Below are 12,324 nucleotides of genomic sequence, written 5' to 3' on the forward strand. Positions count from 1 at the left end.
TGTGAATGTATCCAGTATAATTTCTTATGAAATAGAAAAATAAAATCTCTCGCCAAAATCTGTCTGCGTACGAAGAAATTAATTTAAAGTATAGGAATCCTAAAACGTCCTCCCGGCTCACTATGTCCGTGGTTACATTTGCACGCAGCCTCGCTTTCAATGCTTTCAACTTTCCTTTACTTTAATGGTCAGAACTGGGAAACATAAGCAGAACTTGGCCGTCGTATTAATATGTGAGAACTTTTGGAAGGCCAATGAACGCATTTAAACTGGTTTTCTTTGCCTGACTTTAACATTTATATAGGCCAGGCAGCAAACCAAATTCTGATAACTCTTCTTTTAAAACTAGATGTATCGTGTATGTTAAATCCATTGGATGGGAGCATTTATACAACTTCAACTCTTCTCCGCAAAAGGGGAAAGACACTTATTGCAATGAATACGGTATTCCATTTATATATTTTTTTTTTTACCTTGTGGCCGAGTGGGGCTTATAATTAGAACGCTTTTGTCATCAGGTGGGGTAGATACCAAATGAGATTTTCTGGAAGTACTGGTAGAAAACGAATGAGATTTTCTGTCATTAACTTTCGAAGTACTTGATATTCTCCTATCAGTAACACCTGACTTTCTTTTCTTGACATTGTCCACTTCACCTTTTTCAGACATAATACTGGAGTCAGAATCATAATCTCCCAACACAAATGTTCTTCGTTTTTTCTGCTGTTCTTTTTTCACCTCTGGGCCCTGATCATCTCCTTCAGATTTACTGCGCTTCCCTGATGTTGTGTTCAGTTTATGTGATCTCCTAATTTTTAGTTTCTTTAACATTTCATTTTCGAATTCCTCGATAATAGCACTGCTATCGTCATCGTCAGACTCGAATAAATACTCTATCTTTCTCATTTCTCTTTGCTCAGTGGTAACTTTTTCCTTGGTTGATTTTGATCTTGTCTTTTTTGACTTTTCATTTTCATTACCTTCCTTATGTTCATCAATAGTCCTACTTTTATTAGAAGCTTTAATCTGAACCAAGGCATTAGATTTCCGTTTTGATGTCCTACTGGGTATCTGAGGACCATCAGCCATATCCTCAGTTTTGGAAGTCACTGATTTCTTCTGTGATTTTTGTTTTCCCACCGATTTCACATTTTCTGATGCAGACACATCATCATCAGACTTCCTTTTCAGACTTTTCCGCTTTAATGTTTTATCAGTATTTTGATTATCTATTTCACTGCTTTCCTCCACTGATTTTGAAGGTACAGCTAAATTTGCCTGAGATTTTCGTTTTCCTACAGATTTGGTTGTTTGTACATCCTGTGATTCAGAACCTTCATCTCCAATCACATTTTCACGTATTACAGACATTTCATTAGACTTATGACCCTTTGACAGAGATCTTGTTCGTCCTTTTAGAGTAGATTTGGACTGCTGTTTTGTTGTTTTTATTTCAGAGTCACTCACAATTCTATATTCATCTTCCATAGAAATGTCACTTTCCTGGTCGACAGACTCAGGAACAGAGGACTTGCTAACATCCTCAACATCTTCAACAACTGAATTACTTGTTGATTTCACGCTGGACTTAATGAACGGATTACTGTTCACTACGACCTGAGAATTGTCCTCCACATCCTCAACAATTGAATTACTTGTGGATTTAACCCTGGACTTGTTGAAAGGATTATTGTTCACTACCACTTTACTAGTATTCCGTACATCCTCAGCCACTGAACTGTTTGCCGACATGTTCAATTGGTTGCTGGTTACAACTGGCAATGTCTTGCTCCTGGAAATATACAGATTTTAGCAGCAATAAACAACTCAATCTCCTACAAAGACAAAAGAATTTCAGCGTTGTTCAACATAGCTGGTTATATAGATCCTACTTTTAACCTATATAAGCATTTTGTGGAGTACAGTATCTTTCAAATATACTTTGTGGAGATAAACTTTTGGGAATTTACATTCGTGAAAATAAAATACATACAAAAGAAAATAGGTTGACAAGATAAGTTTTAAATTGTCACTGTTATGTCCTCATTATCTAGGAATTTGTGAGCAAATTTGCTGTTTTTGTTATTTAGAAAAAAAACTGTATTAAAACATGAACAAATTTTGATACTGTTATAACTTTCAACTGAATCATCGAAAGGGTTTGTAACCAAACATTATGTAGTTTTTTTTTATAATTTTTTTTATTTTTGGAAATCATTTTCATTTTTACAGACAATACAGACAAAGACAATTAATTTAACATCATAAATACAAAAACAAAAGTATTTCATTTGTATCAATTTTACATGACATTCACATTTATACTTTTACACACACAAACACACACCCTCACACATATACCAAAGAGTTTACTTAAATTATTATATACATTCAAAGGTTTCCATACACCCACATTCGTTCAGACATACATGACATTTATAAGAGGTTAAGAAAGATAGGTTAGAGAGGAAAAAGTTGTATAGGAGGATAGAGTCGAGATGTGGAAATATGTATTTTTTATCTAATGGTAGAGAATTTGTTGTAAAAGTAATACCGGTAAGTTGTCAGGATTTAAAATTAATTATCCTTGGTTCTTAATTTTTTTCGTAAAAAGAGTTCATATATCAAATTGTATAAACGGTGTCCACTTACTCCAACTTTTTATAAATTTTGCTTTCAAAAAATCATTTTGACCATTTGATATGTGTCTGTGAATATTATAATATTCTTTTATATTTTTTGCCAATGTGTTTATATTTAAGGTTTTATGAAAACATCTTGTTCTGTAAATGTATTGTTTAATGATTAAAAGTATAACATTATCAACTGGTGCATTAAGGTTGTTAGTTGTAAGACCAAGAAGAAAAGATTGTTTGTTAATTGAAAAAGGAATATAAAGAGCATCTAAAATAGTTTCAAAGTTTTGCAATAGATTTTGTACTTCTCGACATTCCCACATTAAATGAATTATTAATCATTAAATGAAACATTATGTAGTTATCCTTTGACATGACACAGTATTTAATAGCAAGAGGAATCCAGTTATTACCCAATCTTGTTCTGGTTCTCCATCATCACCAAGCTCTTCTCTAGGGCTGAGAATGATAATCTGTCAAAAGATATTAATGAGAATATTTTATTGCATTTTTCAAACCATAAAAGAGATATACTTCACTCCAGGGAAAATTTTGATTTTGATATTTTCACTCGGTTTTGACTAATAGGAATACAGTATTGACAGTGAAAATATCATTTTGATTGTTACCTCATTAGTTTGTGTGCGAAACAAAATCACATTTTTGTGTAGCTCACAAAATTATGACATAATAATCGCAGGGGCAAATTAAATAACTCTGTAAAACACAATGTAGAAGAAATACAAAGTTTTTGACCACACAAGGTTGCAATCAAACATTTCCATGATCTTAATAGAAATTGTCTAACATTATTACATTTTAAGTTAGATATCAGATAGATAGGAGTATTACTTTTAAGTTATATGTATAGATTCCGTATCAATCAGTACCAGTTTGAGACAATGTACTTACTTTTTACGAGTTCTGAAGCTCTGTATTGGGCCTGTTGAGTCCTGACCTGAGTCGTCAGGCTTGGTAAGAGATCCAGTCACATTACCTCCGATGTTTATTGTGTTGCTGGCGAAGCTTTTTGATGTTTTATCTGTGATCTCTGTTGTTACGTCTGGAGCAATTGTGACCACTGATGTTTTGTCAAGGGCAATTGCCACCTTCGGTGTTTTCCTTTGAGCGACTGTATCCTCCGATGTTTGACTTGGAGCGACTGTAACCTCTGATGTTTTACTTGGAGCGACTCTAGCCTCCGACTTTTTATCTGGAGAGAGTGTAGCCTCTGATGGTTTTTTTTGAGCGACTGCAGCCTCCGACACTTTATCTGGAGCGACTGTAGTTTCTGAGGTATCATACGAAGCAGCTGTGATGTCGGTTGCTTTATCTGGAGCGACTGTAGACTCTGATGTTTTAACTGAAGCAGCTGTGATGTCTGATGTTTTATCTGAATCGACTGTCTCCTCAGATGTTTTGTTTCCAGTAGCTTTTGCTGCTGTTAACTTCTCCACTGTACCAGTGTTACCAGTAGGAGTTGCCTCCCCCTCATCCTCTTCAGAGCCCTCTATATAATGAATAAAACATTTAGCACAAAAAATACCACTTAATTTAGAAAAGTCAAATACAATATCTAACTCATCAAAGCAAATAATTTTAAAAAAAGGAGCATTGTGAAAGTCTGTTACAGTAAACATGCATATAGAAAATATATGCCTTTTAACCTTTGAGACGCATTATTATGTCGTGATTCACATGTAAAAGACTCACAAGTTTATGTAATATGGGATGCAATGCTGATGTTAGTGGCATCAAATGTTGTAAAGCGTCGTTAAATCCATTGGATTGGGCATTTATACAACTTCAACTCCTTCTCAAGAAAAGGGGTGGGCGCTTATAGGGGGAAGAGAGCTAATTATGTTGAATACGTGAATTATAATATTGGCAGTTCATTGCAATGAGCAATAGAGAGTTCAGGGCTTACCAAAGAAACTCATTTTAACAGCACTTCAAATTGCTGGCAAAAATATGACAAACCAAATTTTATGTGAAAGGAAGCTGTTTTAAATTATCTAGAGTCCTTACCAGGTATGGGGGAAACCTGACTGGCTGTTGGAGTCATTGCGTCAGAGGAGTTGATATCATCTGTCAGTCTGTAACATTAAGAGTGAAATACCTCAGTTATCAAACTTAATTGAGTGAAAAATTTAATCAAGTAAATAAATGACAAAACTTCTCAGAATTTCATTGAAACGTAAATTCACCAAATAACAACCTATACCTAGAGTAGAACACAACATAACAATGGTAAACTTTTGTAAGATACTATAAACCACTTTCATTGAAAAAGTAATAGATGTTCGATGATCATACTTAGTATGTTTTTAAGAGGGCTGTGTATTTATTAGGATCCTCCTGACAACCAGAAGATGAACCACAACACTCATGAACTTATAGCAGGATGTTGGTTCTTCAGAATTTATCCTTCTGGAGTTTTTCTTTTTGTTCACCTATAAACCACTTTGTTTTCATGTATACAATATTTCGCATTTTCTATATTTTTAACACGTTCAGGAACACATAAATTTGTTATCTACAATGCTCTAAGTTACACTCCAATAAAAGATCTAACAGCACCCTGTTCGGGGTTACCTAATAGCATGACACCTGGCCTAGAATCGAAACATTTCGGTTCATACTGTTAGCCATTTCTACTTTTGAGAAATCAACAACACCAAAGATTTTATAGGCAAGACGATGATTGGCTAACCACAGGGGTCATGATGAGGTGGGGGAATTGTTAAATCTTGTATTGGAGCATATCGTAGAGCATCGTAGTGGAGTGGAATTACAAGTCCAATTTTAATTAGATTATAGCTCTTCCTGACCATTGTGAATTCACATATTGCTATACAATTTTACAATTATTAGCGAAACATTTGAATTTGCATTCCAGGTCACTCGCGAAATTCTCAAAAAATAAGTAGTTTACAGTAGATTACATTAGATGGAATTAGGATATTTAACATACCACAAATACAATATTACGAATTTATGAAATGATCATATGAAATCAATATTTCTTATTCTCAGGATTTATAATCATAAAATGTTTACTTACCCAGCATTTGGCGTTTCATCGTCAGTCGTAGTCGAAGTTACCTACAATTTAGTCAAAGAGAAATCTAATAATAATGCAAGCTTTGAAAATACAACTAAACACAGTATATATAATATTCTCATATATATATGTATTGTTAGGATTTGTCTAAAATTTTAGGATTAAATATCATCAATTAAATACATGTGTAAAAGAAGCAGGTCAGTGTGGTTTGTACATAGTGTTAAATGCTCTCTGTCACTCAACTGACGGAACATGCTTCTTTGGCTCAGTTAGTTTTCCATGTTCTTGTACACATGTAACAGTGATTGCTCAACAAATCTTTTTAGAAATTTGTATAGTCATAAACAAAATGATGTGCTGATTTCTCTATTCTATATTTTCTGAATTTAACATGTGACTTAGATACGTTCCAAGTTTTATCAATGTTCCTTTAGATGGTTTCCTCGACTTCATCAATGTTTCTTTATGGGGAAGTTTAAGCCATTTTTAATAGCAAGGAACATAGATGAAACTGGATTTTTTCCTATAAGAATGTGAAACCTTACAGAAGTGTACGGGTCCGACTTCTCCACGTCTGTGTGATCTAGACCTGAACTTATACGACTTTTGGACATAAACATACTCTCTGCATCTGAAATAATTAAAATATAGATCTTAATATAGAACAGATAATCAGTCAAACAATGATAATAATGAATAAATAATAAATGAAACTTATATTAAGATGCGCCACCGCTAACCAATGGTATTTTTTCTCAATCACAATCAGGAGCAGGCAAATTAGCATTTTCCTTCAGTTACAAAAGTTACTTACTAAAGCTTGAACTTTTTATTTTACTCAAGATAAAAAATATTGAAATATCAATTGCGTTCCTAAAAAAAATCCATGGCACTATATGCTCTATGGAATGAGGAAATGATTGTGCATGTACTTAAAGCAAAAGAAGTTATTTCATGCATATTTTTTTGTTAATTAAACACATATATACACATTTAAGCATCAGTTATTGTTCAAATGATGGGGTATCATTTATGCTCTGTCAGCGGTGGAGCATCTTTAAATAATAACAGAACAAACCATCGGGCAAATGTAAAAGCCATTAAACGTACATATTTTATTTGAAATTCATGCATGTTACTCTTAATACCTAACAATGCCATTCCATCGATGTTGATCCTTATATACATAGATATATGAAAAATAGAAATACTATAAATATCCTACAAAAAAAAATCACTATGTAATAGTCCAGTCAATATCATTAAACATAATTTTGAATGTGACTGGAAATATTCAATGTAAAAGATTTGGAGAGAAATATATAGATACATTTAAGTTAACTACAAAACTATTCCATCTTTTATGGTTACTTTTAAACAAGAGGCCCAGAGGGCCTGTATCGCTCACCTGGTTTTTTGTTAGAAATTATCACAAGACCCAGACAATTAGAAAAATAAGCAAAATTGACTCCCAAAGTTTAATTTTGAATCACAACCATACAATGATGCTATTGATACCATACAAATATGCTATCCAATACATAGGTTCAGAGACAAAGTAATTTATAGTAAAAATAGTAGCCTAATTGACCTTTTGACCTCGCATCTATTGCCGTCTAAGGCCCCGGGGGTCAGCCCTATCATTTGTACAATTTCAAATCCCAACCCTATAAGGATGCTACCATTGCATTATAAGTGCTCTTCCATTCTTAGTTGCAGAGAAGAAGTCGTTTATATGGAAATAGCTAAATTGACCCCTTTTGACCCCACCCTTCAGGCCCCGGGGGGTCAGCCCCATCATTTGCAAAATTTTGAATTCAAACCCTATAAGGATGTAACCATTGCATTATGAGCGTAATCCCATGTTAAGTTGCAGAGAAAAAGTTATTTATATGGAAATTGACCACTTTTGACCCCGCCCCTCAGGCCCCCGGGGGGTCAGCCCTATCATTTGCACAATTTTGAATTCCCACACTATAAGGATACTACCATTGTATTATGGGTGCTATAACGTGCTTAGTTTCAGAGAAGAAGTCGTTTATATGGAAATAGCCAAATTGGCCCCTTTTGACCCCGCCCCTCAGGCCCCCTGGGGGTCAGCCCCATCATTTGTACAATTTTGAATCCCCATCCTATAAGGATGCTACCATTGCATTATGGGTGCTATCCCATGCTTGGTTTCAGAGAAGAAGTCGTTTATATGGAAATAGCCAAATTGAACCCTTTTGACCCCGCCCCTCAGGCCCCCGGGGGGTCAGCCACATCATTTGTACAATTTTTAATCCCTACCCTATAACGATACTACCATTGCATTATGAGTGCTATCTCATGCTTAGTTTCAGAGAAGAAGTCGTTTATATGGAAATAGCCAAATTGACCCCATTTGACCCCGCCCCTCAGGCCCCCGGGGGGTCAGCCCCATCATTTGTACAATTTTGAATCCCCACCCTATAAGGATGCTACCATTGCATTATGGGTGCTATCCCATGCTTGGTTTCAGAGAAGAAGTCGTTTATATGGAAATAGCCAAATTGACCCCATTTGACCCCGCCCCTCAGGCCCCCGGGGGGTCAGCCCCATCATTTGTACAATTTTGAATCCCCACCCTATAAGGATGCTACCATTGCATTATGGGTGCTATCCCATGCTTGGTTTCAGAGAAGAAGTCGTTTATATGGAAATAGCCAAATTGACCCCATTTGACCCCGCCCCTCAGGCCCCCGGGGGTCAGCCCCATCATTTGTACAATTTTGAATCCCCAACCTATAAAGATACTACCATTGCATTATGAGTGCTATCTCATGCTTAGTTTCAGAGAAGAAGTCGTTTATATGGAAATAGCCAAATTGACCCCATTTGACCCCGCCCCTCAGGCCCCCGGGGGTCTGCCCCATCATTTGTACAATTTTGAATCCCCACCCTATAAGGATGCTACCATTGCATTATGGGTGCTATCCCATGCTTGGTTTCAGAGAAGAAGTCGTTTATATGGAAATAGCCAAATTGAACCCTTTTGACCCCGCCCCTCAGGCCCCCGGGGGGTCAGCCACATCATTTGTACAATTTTTAATCCCTACCCTATAACGATACTACCATTGCATTATGAGTGCTATCTCATGCTTAGTTTCAGAGAAGAAGTCGTTTATATGGAAATAGCCAAATTGACCCCATTTGACCCCGCCCCTCAGGCCCCCGGGGGGTCAGCCCCATCATTTGTACAATTTTGAATCCCCACCCTATAAGGATGCTACCATTGCATTATGGGTGCTATCCCATGCTTGGTTTCAGAGAAGAAGTCGTTTATATGGAAATAGCCAAATTGACCCCTTTTGACCCCGCCCCTCAGGCCCCCGGGGGGTCAGCCCCATCATTTGTACAATTTTGAATCCCCACCCTATAAGGATGCTACCATTGCATTATGGGTGCTATCCCATGCTTGGTTTCAGAGAAGAAGTCGTTTATATGGAAATAGCCAAATGGACCCCATTTGACCCCGCCCCTCAGGCCCCTGGGGGGTCAGCCCCATCATTTGTACAATTTTGAATCCCCACCCTATAAGGATGCTACCATTGCATTATATTTACACTTGCTAGGCTTGGTCACTATACGCTAATACTAGCCGATTTTGTTTACCATAACTGCATGGTAACATTGAACTTTGAACTTGCGTAAGGAAATGTTCTGTGCAACGTAAAAGGACTACTTTTTTTAAAAAAGAAACACATGGCTTTGTTTACATTTTGACGCAACATTACGTGTATATTGTTGTTTTTCATAGAATTTTGGAAAAATGTAAACAATATATACATGTTTTATATTTATATATGATTCAAACAATTTTTAAATTAACAATTGTATAAAGAAACGGAAAAATATCCCGACCGGGGCGACGTGCTTTCATTTTTGTTAAAAATGATGGGTGTCAAATGTAAACATTACCTCTGTGCCTATGTTCGTCCTACGATCGAGCCTTTGGGGTGGACGGGTGCGAGACACTCTGATAGAGGTCAGTTATAAACATATCCTCTTGTCTTTGTTCTTTGAGTATTTAATCATGTGTATTATAAAACATGCACCGCTAATAATCCACGTGTTGACAGTTCCGCGTCACCACAAATACATTGTATCCATCGAACACAAGTGAATTTGTTTCATCTATCGATGGCGATATGGATCTAAGCGTAGATTATATAATCACATGGCTCCCAAGGATGTAATACCGTCAAGTCAGACGACATCTCAAACACATTGAGCTACTTGAAAATCGGTGTTTTGCCAACTTCGGCAAACTAAAGTGTGTAAGCGTGCGTCAGCTTGGCCTCGCTGCACAATAACGGTCACCGAGTTCACACATGTGGCCGTGTACAAATTCTTTATGTTATTACGCTATATATTAACTTTTAGCAAAATTGAATATATATTTAAAGTTCTGATCTGATTAAATAAAATTATCTCTGAAATTTACTTTGTTTGTCATGTTTATTTTACACTAAAATATTGAACTTTTTTGTCGTCGCGGAAGAATAATTCTACCTTACGTGAAGCGTCACCATTCGCTGTTCAAATGAGTAAGCTCCTCCCACTTTTGACCGACTTTTATTGAATAATTACGTCACTTTCAAATGACGATTTTATTGCATAAAATATAAATAAAAAGTCGTGTGAGTGTAAATATAGGGATTGGATTTCGTTTTTATGTTAACCATGCTTGTATGGAGCAATTCCTCTAAGAATATATCCAATATGGGGCGCGTTAGCGCCCCATATTGAATATATTCTTAGAGGAATTGCTCCATACAAGCATGGTTAACATAAAAACGAAATCCAATCCCTATATGAGTGCTATCTCATGCTTAGTTTCAGAGAAGAAGTCGTTTATATGGAAATAGCCAAATTGACCCCTTTTGGCCCCGCCCCTCAGGCCCCTGGGGGGTCAGCCCCATCATTTGTACAATTTTCAGTTAGTAGCCCATAAGGATGCTACCAGCCAAATTTTGTTGAAATCCGACCAGCGGTTATGGAGAAGAAGTCGATTGTTGACGGACGGACGGACGGACGCCGGACGCCACGGTATGGCATAAGCTCACCTTGGTCCTTCGGACCAGGTGAGCTAAAAATGAGACTGAGGATACCAACCTGAGGATTCAGAAAAGTAGTCTTCAATGTTTTCGAACCCATGACTATTTTTGGTGATCACTTTCCCAGCCAGAATATCCTTCCCTGTCCTCCTGTTTGAAAAAAATAGAAATGTTCAGTATTAAAAATATCATGAGCAAAGTAATAAGTGACTAACTGCTATTTGATCTAGATATTCTGGACTAGTGTTGGTTCAAGAAATCTCTAATATTTAAAGATGCTTCACTGCGACAGAGCATAAACGATACTCATTGATTGGACAAAATTGGCATTTAATCCTGTATGAATATGTCTAATTAACACAATAAATAATATCAAATAATTTATTTTGCTTTTGGTGCATGCACAATCAATAATTCATTCCATATATACCATATATAGTGCCACAGAATTTTTTCTGGATACAAATAATTATTTTTAATATTTTTGTCTTTGAGTAAAACAAGAAGCTCAAACTTTTCAATGATGATAATGCTGTAAAGTAAGTAACTTTTGTAACTGAAGAAAATACTAATTCGTCGGTTCCTGTTTTTGATAACAATAAAAGTCAATTGTCATAGGTGGAGCATCTTAAACTAATGCATTACTTGGGTAAGTTCTTTGGATCAAACAGTTTCGCATTGAAATGTATCAACATTCAGAGATAAAAGGTCTTTAATCTGAATAATGAGTATAGAACTTTTCCCCAATTTGTAGATCTAGGAGATAAATTAAACCATGAAATAATGATTTTGTAATTTTACCTGCAATTGCACAAGAAACTGTGTTAATAGAAAAGGTACATACATAGAATTTATGTTGTAGGTAACAACATACATTTAGCCTTGACAAGAAACTTTTCTGTACATACCTGCCAATGTTTTTGTTCTTGAGATATCCAAACATATTACTGGTGGATTGACTTGATCCCAGTAGCTATAAGGGAGGAAGTCATGCCATTGTCAAATCATTAGGAAATAAAAATATAGCAATTAAAATGTTTTATAATAGCTTGTTTGTCCATGTATTTTAAGAAAGGTTGTACATAGATCTAAGTTGGGGGAATATAATGAGTGCCGGCATTTTAATATTTTATTGTTTTCATGCTTTTAAACAAGGGATACAAAAACACATTTTACAGAAGATAAGCAATCATAAAATCAGCTAGATAAACAATTTATAAATTAGATGAATGAAAGTACATATTTATCAAAGGAAATAAATATTGTCATAATCAAATTAAACAATTTAATACAGTCCAGTACATCTTCAATTTTCAATCTCGATAATCTAGTAACTATCACTGTTGTTATATCCATCTCTGGACTAAGTCATAGTAAATCAGAAGGCCATAGCAGATCTAGATGAGACAGGTAGTAGATAGGTTCCTTTAATATACATCGAAAAACAAATAATAGCAGATTGTATGGCTTAGAAATTGGCTGTTGCTCTCCTGTAATGTACAAAGGAAGTCTTGGTATAGGACTGTGATTGGTCAGTTTTTCT

The 12,324-nt window shown here is 35.8% G+C and overlaps 1 protein-coding gene across 1 annotated transcript in view; it reads right to left on the reverse strand.

The window, feature by feature from the left end:
- The window catches only part of LOC138324741 (serine-rich adhesin for platelets-like), a 29,246-nt gene that overhangs the window by 13,899 nt on the left and 3,023 nt on the right, over positions 1 to 12,324 (reverse strand). The window contains 8 exon segments of the mRNA XM_069269856.1: positions 474 to 1,792; positions 3,050 to 3,109; positions 3,549 to 4,146; positions 4,665 to 4,732; positions 5,701 to 5,741; positions 6,249 to 6,334; positions 10,840 to 10,931; positions 11,690 to 11,754. Coding sequence (XP_069125957.1) covers positions 474 to 1,792; positions 3,050 to 3,109; positions 3,549 to 4,146; positions 4,665 to 4,732; positions 5,701 to 5,741; positions 6,249 to 6,334; positions 10,840 to 10,931; positions 11,690 to 11,754 — 2,329 coding nt within the window.

The sequence above is a fragment of the Argopecten irradians genome, chromosome 6, assembly GCF_041381155.1.
Source record: "Argopecten irradians isolate NY chromosome 6, Ai_NY, whole genome shotgun sequence".
Lineage (NCBI taxonomy): Eukaryota > Metazoa > Mollusca > Bivalvia > Pectinida > Pectinidae > Argopecten > Argopecten irradians.